The sequence below is a fragment of the Anthonomus grandis genome, chromosome 13, assembly GCF_022605725.1.
Source record: "Anthonomus grandis grandis chromosome 13, icAntGran1.3, whole genome shotgun sequence".
Classification (NCBI taxonomy): Eukaryota; Metazoa; Arthropoda; class Insecta; order Coleoptera; family Curculionidae; genus Anthonomus; species Anthonomus grandis.
Window position 1 is genome coordinate 1,459,793 of NC_065558.1, and position 13,510 is coordinate 1,473,302.

Consider the following 13,510-nt stretch of genomic DNA (forward strand, 5'->3'; position numbering starts at 1 on the left):
GTAAATGGTTATTTTTCACAGCGATGTGGAAAATGAGTTCTCAAATTATTGATTTTATTTAATTTTTTTAACATTTTGCGACATACCAATTTAAAAATTGGTACCTCATACTCTTTCTACTGTGGCTGATAGAGGCTGCTCCATACTGCACCGTTGATGCTGTAAAATGGCCATATTGGTATGCTGAGAGTAACCAAAAACTATACAGACAAGGCCCTCATGTACTCTAATCGATCCGTTAAATTTCATAATATTCAAAGAACCGTTGCGGCCTGTATCGAATTATGATATTTTTTCAAATGAAAAATTTAAATTTTTCCTCCCTTTTCTACATAAAAACTTATATTTATAATTCTATTTTTTTTTTTGGCCCGTCAGCTCTCCAAAATGGCAGCATGAAGGGTTGGTTGAGGTGGTCCTGTCAACTGGCCTGCTCGTTCGCCAGATTTGACCCCGTTTGTTTTTTTTTTTAACATTTATAAAGAATAAGGTAATGGCTACTACACTTACGACTCTAGAGGATATAAAAAACAGAATTCGTTCATCGTTTCTCAACCCCAAATAAAATCAAAGTTTTAACCGACGCCACACAGGCGAAAATCGGTGAAAAGCCGGCCATAAATAGTAGTAGTGCTGATATGAACCACAAACATATTTAATCATAAGAAAATGTTAAAACTAAGATAACACGTTCATTTTAAACATTTTTTTAAATCCCCTCCGCCCCCCTTGGGTTCATTTATTGCATTACATAGGCGTATGTACATAAGTACGCATTTCCTTAAAAAAATTTCAGAATGTTATTATTTCAACAATTTTTCAGTTAAGAGTTTAAAATTCATAATACGGAAAATTTTTGAAATAAAATTCAAAATATTGAGACTTTTGATAATATAAGTACCTGAGTTTAATAAAATTTCTTATTATAAATTACTAAATAAAGTTGTGATTTGTTTGTTTTTGTGCTATTTAATTTTATAATTAACCTTTGCTTTGTGTGTAAAAATAAGCAATTAAAATACATGTTAAGAGTAATATATTTAAGTATGTAAAGTATATACAGAGCTTACTTAACAATAACTTTGTAATAATAGTAAAGCCTAACCTATTTTAATAATAATTAAAATCAATCAATATCTTTACTATCACTTTCATCAGCAGATATTGTTGGTTCATCAAAAAATGCCAAAACTTCTAAAGGGTACTGTTTAAGCTTTTTAGCAGATGATTTTTTCATATTGGAGATTAAAGGATCAGAAGATATTAAGAGATTACAAAATATATCTTCCATGTTTTGTTTTCTTGAAAACTTCCGTGCATGAAATTCTCTGAATCTTTTAATATCTTTATTTCTTGATTCCTGGGCTTCTTCGCCAAGTTGCCCAATTGGAATCAAAAAATATGATATTATATCAGAACTGTGCATTAAGATTTTATGCACGGAAGTTGGCATATTGTACCACGGATACAATTCTACAAATTTTCTGGCCGTATCATGACAGTAATCCTTAAAACTATCGATTTTAATACGAAAACCACTAGAAATTGTTAATAAAATTACTCTGAATCTAAATATCAAATTTTGATGAATGCCTGTAATTTCCGAAGCTTTAGCAGCATTCTCAAAAAAACGGCGAGCAGTGTTGCCGTCATTAGTACTTCCAAAACCAGGTTTTGGTCGGTCAACCAATAGTCCCATTTCTTTAAAAAATAAATCTTGGATTCGTTTTTTGGCATTTGCAAGTTTTCTTTGTTTTCCTGGCCTCGTGCTTGCCATTGCTTAAATTCCATCTTATAAGATAGATGCAGCAAACATTAAAAAAAACGAATCCAAGCATGTAAAGATGACAGACCAAATTGAAATCTAGAATCGTCAGCAATTTTCTGTTTCAAAACTTTATCGATATTGTTAAAATCATTGGATGTTAGATTACACAAATAGCATCTCTGAGTTGAGGTATTTTCAGTAACAGCATTACACAATTTGCCATCTATCATTGTAAAATATAAAATGTGTTTTAACAATACATTGTTTCCTTGAATATCAAGCTTATATTAAGTCAAAATATTGCTTTTCTCTCACTGATAACTCTGTTGTTTCATGCCTAAACTGGACTCTAAGAGGTCTACAGAATCGTGTGGAGGAAGTTCTGGGATTTTCCCAGATTACAAACTTATCTTTTGATTTCGGATCACCGTTAATGAGCTGAATTGGTACCATTGATGTTAAAAAGATATTAGCATCTAAAATATTGGACTCTGCAAATTGCTGTTTGTATTGACTCATCCCAGAACTCCCGTCACACCCCCATTTGCAAATTAAATTTAAATTATTATATTTTTCTTGGTTTAAAGAATTTAAAACTTCTTTTAGGGACTCAAATAACCTTAAAGATGTATGATCCAGCAAACTTTGAAGAGGCACTTCAGCAACATCCTCAGAAATATTTAGGTTTTCTGGGTAGCACCTTTTTTTTGCGGCAGTTATTGACTCATAATTAGGATAAAGAGTTGACCTATGGCTTTTTGCCGAATTTCTTATAAGATTGTATTGAAATTTTGTCAATTTAGCCTCTACAAAAAGCGATAAGGCTTCGTCCGCTGAAAATGGTATTTCACATTCTTTTTTAAGAGATTTTTTATATTTTGATGCACGGGTTGGTGATGAGAATGCAACATTTTTTAACACATCTGCTTTATCCAGTTTACCTTCGGACCTAAACTTTATTTGAGCAGCAAATGTTAGTTCTTCAGGGCTTCGATCTGCTCGCATCTGTTCAGTTCTTCTTCTTTTTGATCGGTCACTTCAATCTAAAAATACAGTGAATGGCCTCCCTCTACTCGATAGAGTTGTATCCTGCATTTCGGCTGGTTGAGCTTCATTCATTGCAGAAGAAAATTCCAACTCAATATTTAACCAATCTCGATTTTTATTTTCAAATGCAGTTTTATTTCTTGATGCTGATGACCATTTTTGTGTCATATTTCTCGATGAATTTATATATGACTTTTACAGACTCTTCTGACAAGCGTTCAACTCGCATGGTAGAGGTCACTTTTTCTGCCAAATAATGGCACTGCTCCATTCTTTTCTTGGACTGACAAATTCCTAACCAACTGACAAGTTAGCTTCTTTTAAACCAAGCAGATTTTGTTGCTGTCCCTGAAATAATAAGTAATTTTGTTAATTATTTTTCATAAGATTTTGCCATTTAAAATTGGTTGCCATATTGAATTTTAAACCCATATGGCAATTTTTTTATTTCTATATTAAATTTTCTATTAAATGATGTTTTATTTTATAAAAATTAATTTATTCTTCAAGTTAGTAGCAGAAAATTATTTCTTGCGTTTTGGACCTACAATAGCATTTTATACGAATTTGGACCCGGACTACAAATCTTTAAAAATATTTTTTCGTCAAGATCGCAAATTATCGCAGCAACTTAAGATTGGATCTTACAAAGGACTTATTATGCAATAATTTAAAACTAATTTAAATTTGGGAAATTACGCGAAATTATACTTTTAGTTTAGCAGAAGATCAGAAATTTAAATTTAAAAAAAAAATTAACTTTTCAAAAAATCAGTAATAAAAAAAAGTAAAGAAATATTTTTAATTAATATAATTTTTAATATTCCACTTATTACTAGCAATAGGCTCCATTGCTGCTTTACAACATTTTCACCCACACTTTGCCGAAAAACTAAATTTAAATTACTACTTTTTACAGGCGCTTTTGAATCACAATGAAATAGTCTCCACGAACATCAACTTTCAACTAAAATATTCCTGCAAGTGACAAGACGAAAAACAAAAGGGTAATTGTTTATTATACCCAGGTAACTAGATAATTGAATTATATTCAGAATAGGTTTTAATTGGGAAGTTGGTATTTCCGATTTATGGCCGGCTTTTCCCCGAATTTCGCCTGTGTGCGACGAGTTCGAATTTTATGCGAGAACTCCCATGCGAGAAAGTCCCGCCATGAGCTCTAATAATCAATAAAAGTAACTAAAATATTAAGCGCATTTCACCCTATTCTAGTAATTTATATTATGGACCGTTAAATTTTTTTTTTGATTATATGACCGAGAAATAAATTAAAAAAAAAACACACGACAAAAATTCCCCGAGTAATTCGATAAAAAACAACCTCGAAACCTTTTCCGTCTTACCAGAGATTAATCCTCACAGCGTGGCATAATTTATAAGTTGTCCCAGGGACGAAATTAGTTTTTTTTTCTCTTATCCAAGGTTCTTTCTCACAGATAAAACTTCTTGTTTCACAAAAAAAAAAAATTAGAAAAGATATAAGTCGAGGTAACTACTATGTATATCCCATTACAAACTCCTTAAGATCTGACAAAAATAAATAATAACTGAATATATAAATACTAACATATAGTGAATATATATAACTAAATAATCAAAACTAATATATACTGAATTTATATATAACTAAATAATTAATAATGAGCATAATAATTAAGTGCTTCTTTGACATAATTATGTGTATAGAAAAACCCCATTTTATTCAAAATCATTATAATAACTGAAGTGAAACTTTTGCCCTTTCTTTATATATCGACTTCTAATTTATACATTACTGCTTATGTATGTACCTTGCAAGTAATTTTTTTTTAATTGTATTTCAGAAATCCAGCAGCGAGTGTTTCAGCGTGAACTTCGAGGTCGGGGACGAGTCTACGTGGGACAACGAATTATTTTTTCCCGCCCAAAGAGGAGTCACTTTAATGTAAGTATCGTATCCATGCGTAAAGTGTGAATTTCTTTTAAATTAAATCGGTTCTCACCTTTAAGAAAATCGATCGAAGAACAATAAGGAGAGAGAAAAAGAGGGTGCGATAATAAGACTTATATCGAAAGGAAAACAAAGCGATCGGTCGTGTGTTATCCGGAGGGTTTTGTTATTTTCGAGCGTTTCAAGCACAAATACAAACGAGACAAATATAATGGCTTTATCGAGTTTGAATTTAGCTTACTGTATGCGAGTATATAATAGAATTATATTTTTAAAAAGCATAAAATGCACTAAAAAAAATCCTTGTTGTTGTTATATATTATATAGTTTTATTTAAAAAACGGTTCCAGGCATCTAAAGTCATTTGATATTTTTTTACAGGCATTTAAAGTCAAATCATTATGTATCCCTATCTTAGTCTGAAAATTAGATGAGGATAAAAATAAAGTGATAATTTTCTTTTATACTTAGACCAAATAAACGTAAAAAATACTATTTGCAGATGATCCAGACACTATTAATAAAATGACACCATGATATAGAAAATAGAGACACAAATTGAATTCTCATTTATATATCCCTATCTCAGTCTAAAAATTAGAGGAGGATGGAAATAAAGTGATATTTTTCTAATATAATTAGACCAAATAAACTCGAAAAATACTATTTTCAGATGATCCAGACACTGTTAATAAAATGACCCCATGATATAGAAAATAGAGACACAAATTGAATTCTCATTTATATATCCCTATCTCAGTCTGAAATTTAGAGGAGGATGGAAATAAAGTGATATTTTTCTAGTATAATTAGACCAAATAAACCCAAAAAATACTATTTCCAGATGATCCAGACACTGTTAATAAAATGACACCATGATATAGAAAATAGAGACACAAATTGAATTCTCATTTATATATCCCTATCTCAGTCTGAAAATTAGAGGAGGATGGAAATAAAGTGATATTTTTCTAGTATAATTAGACCAAATAAATCAAAAAAATACAATTTCCAGATGATCCAGACACTGCAAATAAAATGACAGCATGATATAGAAAATAGAGACACAAATTGAATTCTCATTTATATATCCCTATCTCAGTCTGAAAATTGAAGGAGGATGGAAATAAAGTGATATTTTTCTAGTATAATTAGACCAAATAAATCCAAAAAATACTATTTCCAGATGATCCAGACACTGTTAATAAAATGACAGCATGATATAGAAAATAGAGACACAAATTGAATTCTCATTTATATATCCCTATCTCAGTCTGAAAATTAAAGGAGGATGGAAATAAAGTGATATTTTTCTAGTATAATTAGACCAAATAAATCCAAAAAATACTATTTCCAGATGATCCAGACACTGTTAATAAAATGACAGCATGATATAGAAAATAGAGACACAAATTGAATTCTCATTTATATATCCCTATCTCAGTCTGAAAATTGGAGGGGGATGGGAATAAAGTGATATTTTTCTAGTATAATTAGACCAAATAAACCCGAAAAATGCTATTTCCAGATGATCCAGACACTGTTAATAAAATGACCCCATGATATAGAAAATAGAGACACAAATTGAATTTTCATTTATATATCCCTATCTCAGTCTGAAAATTGGAGGAGGATGGAAATAAAGTGATATTTTTCTAATATAATTAGACCAAATAAACCCGAAAAATACTATTTCCAGATGATCCAGACACTGTTAATAAAATGACACCATGATATAGAAAATAGAAACACAAATTGAATTTTCATTTATATATCCCTATCTCAGTCTGAAAATTAGAGGACGATGGAAATAAAATGTTATTTTTCTAGTATAATTAAACCAAATAAATCCAAAAAATACTATTTCCAGATGATCCAGACACTGTTAATAAAATGACAGCATGATATAGAAAATAGAGACACAAATTGAATTCTCATTTATATATCCCTATCTCAGTCTGAAAATTGGAGGGGGATGGGAATAAAGTGATATTTTTCTAGTATAATTAGACCAAATAAATCCAAAAAATACTATTTCCAGATGATCCAGACACTGTTAATAAAATGACAGCATGATATAGAAAATAGAGACACAAATTGAATTCTCATTTATATATCCCTATCTCAGTCTAAAAATTAGAGGAGGATGGAAATAAAGTGATATTTTTCTAGTATAATTAGACCAAATAAACCCGAAAAATGCTATTTCCAGATGATCCAGACACTGTTAATAAAATGACACCATGATATAGAAAATAGAGACACAAATTGAATTCTCATTTATATATCCCTATCTCAGTTTAAAAATTAGAGGAGGATGGAAATAAAGTGTTATTTTTCTAGTATAGTTAGACCAAATAAACTCGAAAAATACTATTTCCAGATGATCCAGACACTATTAATAAAATGACGCCATGGTATAGAAAATAGAGACACAAATTGAATTCTCATTTATATATCCCTATCTCAGTCTGAAAATTAGAGGAGGATGGGAATAAAGTGATATTTTTCTAATATAATTAGACCAAATAAACTCGAAAAATACTATTTCCAGATGATCCAGACACTATTAATAAAATGACAGCATGATATAGAAAATAGAGACACAAAATGAATTCTCATTTATATATCCCTATCTCAGTCTAAAAATTAGAGGAGGATGGAAATAAAGTGATATTTTTCTAATATAATTAGACCAAATAAACTCGAAAAATACTATTTCCAGATGATCCAGACACTGTTAATAAAATGACACCATGATATAGAAAGTAGAAACACAAACTGATTTCTCATTTATATATCCCTATCTCAGTCTAAAAATTAGAGGAGGATGGAAATAAAGTGTTATTTTTCTAGTATAGTTAGATCAAATAAACTCGAAAAATACTATTTCCAGATGATCCAGACCCTGTTAACAAAATGACACCGTGATATAGAAAATAGAGACACAAATTGAATTCTCATTTATATATCCCTATCTCAGTCTAAAAACTAGAGGAGGATGGAAATAATGTGATATATTTCTAGTATAATTGGACCAAATAAATCCAAAAAATACTATTTCCAGATGATCCAGACACAGTTAATAAAATGACACCATGATATAGAAAATAGAGACACAAATTGAATTCTCATTTATATATCCCTATCTCAGTCTAAAAATTAGAGGAGGATGGAAATAAAGTGTTATTTTTCTAGTATAGTTAGATCAAATAAACTCGAAAAATACTATTTCCAGATGATCCAGACCCTGTTAACAAAATGACACCGTGATATAGAAAATAGAGACACAAATTGAATTCTCATTTATATATCCCTATCTCAGTCTAAAAACTAGAGGAGGATGGAAATAATGTGATATATTTCTAGTATAATTGGACCAAATAAATCCAAAAAATACTATTTCCAGATGATCCAGACACAGTTAATAAAATGACACCATGATATAGAAAATAGAGACACAAATTGAATTCTCATTTATATATCCCTATCTCAGTCTAAAAATTAGAGGAGGATGGAAATAAAGTGTTATTTTTCTAGTATAGTTAGATCAAATAAACTCGAAAAATACTATTTCCAGATGATCCAGACCCTGTTAACAAAATGACACCGTGATATAGAAAATAGAGACACAAATTGAATTCTCATTTATATATCCCTATCTCAGTCTGAAAATTAGAAGAGGATGGAAATAAAGTGATATTTTTCTAATATAATTAGACCAAATAGACCCAAAAAATACTATTTCCAGATGATCCAGACACTGTTAATAAAATGACACCATGATATAGAAAATACAGACACAAATTGAATTCTCATTTATATATCCCTATCTCAGTTTAAAAATTAGAGGAGGATGGAAATAAAGTGTTATTTTTCTAGTATAGTTAGACCAAATAAACTCGAAAAATACTATTTCCAGATGATCCAGACACTATTAATAAAATGACGCCATGGTATAGAAAATAGAGACACAAATTGAATTCTCATTTATATATCCCTATCTCAGTCTGAAAATTAGAGGAGGATGGGAATAAAGTGATATTTTTCTAATATAATTAGACCAAATAAACTCGAAAAATACTATTTCCAGATGATCCAGACACTATTAATAAAATGACAGCATGATATAGAAAATAGAGACACAAAATGAATTCTCATTTATATATCCCTATCTCAGTCTGAAAATTAGAGGAGGATGGAAATAAAGTGATATTTTTCTAGTATAATTAGACCAAATAAATCCAAAAAATACTATTTCCAGATGATCCAGACACTGCAAATAAAATGACACCATGATATAGAAAATAGAGACACAAATTGAATTCTCATTTATATATCCCTATCTCAGTCTGAAAATTAGAGGAGGATGGAAATAAAGTGCTATTTTTCTAGTATAATTAGACCAAATAAACCCGAAAAATGCTATTTCCAGATGATCCAGACACTGTTAATAAAATGACACCATGATATAGAAAATAGAGACACAAATTGAATTCTCATTTATATATCCCTATCTCAGTTTAAAAATTAGAGGAGGATGGAAATAAAGTGTTATTTTTCTAGTATAGTTAGACCAAATAAACTCGAAAAATACTATTTCCAGATGATCCAGACACTATTAATAAAATGACGCCATGGTATAGAAAATAGAGACACAAATTGAATTCTCATTTATATATCCCTATCTCAGTCTGAAAATTAGAGGAGGATGGGAATAAAGTGATATTTTTCTAATATAATTAGACCAAATAAACTCGAAAAATACTATTTCCAGATGATCCAGACACTATTAATAAAATGACAGCATGATATAGAAAATAGAGACACAAAATGAATTCTCATTTATATATCCCTATCTCAGTCTAAAAATTAGAGGAGGATGGAAATAAAGTGATATTTTTCTAATATAATTAGACCAAATAAACTCGAAAAATACTATTTCCAGATGATCCAGACACTGTTAATAAAATGACAGCATGATATAGAAAATAGAGACACAAATTGAATTCTCATTTATATATCCCTATCTCAGTCTGAAAATTAGAGGAGGATGGAAATAAAGTGATATTTTTCTAGTATAATTAGACGAAGTTAATCAAAAAAATACTACTTCCAGATGATCCAGACACTGTTAATAAAATGACACCATGATATAGAAAATAGAGACACAAATTGAATTCTCATTTATATATCCCTATCTCAGTCTGAAAATTAGAGGAGGATGGAAATAAAGTGTTATTTTTCTAGTATAGTTAGATCAAATAAACTCGAAAAATACTATTTCCAGATGATCCAGACCCTGTTAACAAAATGACACCGTGATATAGAAAATAGAGACACAAATTGAATTCTCATTTATATATCCCTATCTCAGTCTAAAAACTAGAGGAGGATGGAAATAATGTGATATATTTCTAGTATAATTGGACCAAATAAATCCAAAAAATACTATTTCCAGATGATCCAGACACAGTTAATAAAATGACACCATGATATAGAAAATAGAGACACAAATTGAATTCTCATTTATATATCCCTATCTCAGTCTAAAAATTAGAGGAGGATGGAAATAAAGTGTTATTTTTCTAGTATAGTTAGATCAAATAAACTCGAAAAATACTATTTCCAGATGATCCAGACCCTGTTAACAAAATGACACCGTGATATAGAAAATAGAGACACAAATTGAATTCTCATTTATATATCCCTATCTCAGTCTGAAAATTAGAAGAGGATGGAAATAAAGTGATATTTTTCTAATATAATTAGACCAAATAGACCCAAAAAATACTATTTCCAGATGATCCAGACACTGTTAATAAAATGACACCATGATATAGAAAATACAGACACAAATTGAATTCTCATTTATATATCCCTATCTCAGTTTAAAAATTAGAGGAGGATGGAAATAAAGTGTTATTTTTCTAGTATAGTTAGACCAAATAAACTCGAAAAATACTATTTCCAGATGATCCAGACACTATTAATAAAATGACGCCATGGTATAGAAAATAGAGACACAAATTGAATTCTCATTTATATATCCCTATCTCAGTCTGAAAATTAGAGGAGGATGGGAATAAAGTGATATTTTTCTAATATAATTAGACCAAATAAACTCGAAAAATACTATTTCCAGATGATCCAGACACTATTAATAAAATGACAGCATGATATAGAAAATAGAGACACAAAATGAATTCTCATTTATATATCCCTATCTCAGTCTGAAAATTAGAGGAGGATGGAAATAAAGTGATATTTTTCTAGTATAATTAGACCAAATAAATCCAAAAAATACTATTTCCAGATGATCCAGACACTGCAAATAAAATGACACCATGATATAGAAAATAGAGACACAAATTGAATTCTCATTTATATATCCCTATCTCAGTCTGAAAATTAGAGGAGGATGGAAATAAAGTGCTATTTTTCTAGTATAATTAGACCAAATAAACCCGAAAAATGCTATTTCCAGATGATCCAGACACTGTTAATAAAATGACACCATGATATAGAAAATAGAGACACAAATTGAATTCTCATTTATATATCCCTATCTCAGTTTAAAAATTAGAGGAGGATGGAAATAAAGTGTTATTTTTCTAGTATAGTTAGACCAAATAAACTCGAAAAATACTATTTCCAGATGATCCAGACACTATTAATAAAATGACGCCATGGTATAGAAAATAGAGACACAAATTGAATTCTCATTTATATATCCCTATCTCAGTCTGAAAATTAGAGGAGGATGGGAATAAAGTGATATTTTTCTAATATAATTAGACCAAATAAACTCGAAAAATACTATTTCCAGATGATCCAGACACTATTAATAAAATGACAGCATGATATAGAAAATAGAGACACAAAATGAATTCTCATTTATATATCCCTATCTCAGTCTAAAAATTAGAGGAGGATGGAAATAAAGTGATATTTTTCTAATATAATTAGACCAAATAAACTCGAAAAATACTATTTCCAGATGATCCAGACACTGTTAATAAAATGACAGCATGATATAGAAAATAGAGACACAAATTGAATTCTCATTTATATATCCCTATCTCAGTCTGAAAATTAGAGGAGGATGGAAATAAAGTGATATTTTTCTAGTATAATTAGACGAAGTTAATCAAAAAAATACTACTTCCAGATGATCCAGACACTGTTAATAAAATGACACCATGATATAGAAAATAGAGACACAAATTGAATTCTCATTTATATATCCCTATCTCAGTCTGAAAATTAGAAGAGGATGGAAATAAAGTGATATTTTTCTAATATAATTAGACCAAATAGACCCAAAAAATACTATTTCCAGATGATCCAGACACTGTTAATAAAATGACACCATGATATAGAAAATACAGACACAAATTGAATTCTCATTTATATATCCCTATCTCAGTCTGAAAATTAGAGGAGGATGGGAATAAAGTGATATTTTTCTAGTATAATTAGACCAAATAAATCCGAAATAATTACATCAACGTTTTTTATGCTCCTTAATTTTGCAACTGCTGGTAGGTTCAAAATTTTTGACATACTGGTTTCAGATCCTCTGTGTAATATTGCTCCTCTTCATATATAATTAAATTTCTTCTTTTACTATTTAACTAACCTAAAAAGAAGCTAATTAATATGAAGTAAGAACTCAATAAAATTTGTCAACTCTCCTATTAAGAAAAAACATGACTTCCCACTCCATCTGACTGCGTAATAAAACCAAACAAATGCCGGTAATTTTTCCGAAAATTGCGAACCGTAAGACCCTTCGTCGTTAAACAAAAAGAAGCTCCCAGCAGTGAAATATGAGCGGGCATAAACTGGGAAAATGGCATAATGAAGGTGATTACGCTTTCGTCTTTCCGTGATTACTTATTGTAACGTTAAGACGTTTCTTCAAGAATTCCATTTACGTGTTTTTCTTTCGAGTCAGGAGAATTATTTAGTAAACATGTCTTTGATTCAAGGTTAAAGCGTGTCTTAAAAATGTCACAAGTTCTTAGGAAAACTTCATTTTTACTATATAAAAGAATTCTTAAAGAATTTGTAGATAACATATCCATGAATAGTTCAGCTACTTTCACTACATCATTAATCATGCTAATCACTTGGTGTCATTTACTTTTGGCACCAGATTCTCCACTCAGCAAAAAAAAACTTCCTTCTTCAGTTTGAAATACCCATGCATTATTACGAAATGTAAACTCATAAGAAAATTATATAGTTAAAACCACAACACTTTATTGATTCTCCATTTACTACTATAGCTCTATTTCCTGTTGTCCCCTAAATATAATTTTGTTGGCTTTGAGAATTCGTGGCCAACATCGCTCTAAACGACAACTAATAAAAAAATTCCAAATTAAGTTATAATTTTATGTACAATTTTAGTGAGTCCTTGTCGAAACTGTGCGAACTGAGAAACATCGATTTATCAGCCTGTGATGCCAGAATCCTGGATAAAGAGACCAACAGCGAATCCTTCCTGCTTTTCTCCCAAGACACCGCTAACTTGGTGGGTCGCCATGTCAGAATTACCGGTAAAAACCACTCAATTATTAAATAAATTAATCTTACAATAATAATTTTTTTTTTGTAGCTAAAGATGGTCCGAGCAAGAAGTTTCACGGGTCATTTTACGGGGGGCATTCACGAAAATCCTCTGGAGTAAGTGTCTTAATTAATTTATTAATTGTAAGGTTTATTCTGGGGTGTTT

General features: G+C 30.0%; 1 protein-coding gene across 2 annotated transcripts in view; it reads left to right on the forward strand.

The window, feature by feature from the left end:
• Positions 1-13,510, forward strand: part of LOC126744299 (pleckstrin homology domain-containing family G member 5) — a 171,620-nt gene that overhangs the window by 112,245 nt on the left and 45,865 nt on the right. For both annotated transcript variants that reach the window (XM_050451681.1, XM_050451680.1), the window contains 3 exons: positions 4,660-4,760; positions 13,185-13,333; positions 13,393-13,460. In XM_050451681.1, coding sequence (XP_050307638.1) covers positions 4,660-4,760; positions 13,185-13,333; positions 13,393-13,460 — 318 coding nt within the window. The remainder of the gene's footprint in view (positions 1-4,659; positions 4,761-13,184; positions 13,334-13,392; positions 13,461-13,510) is intronic.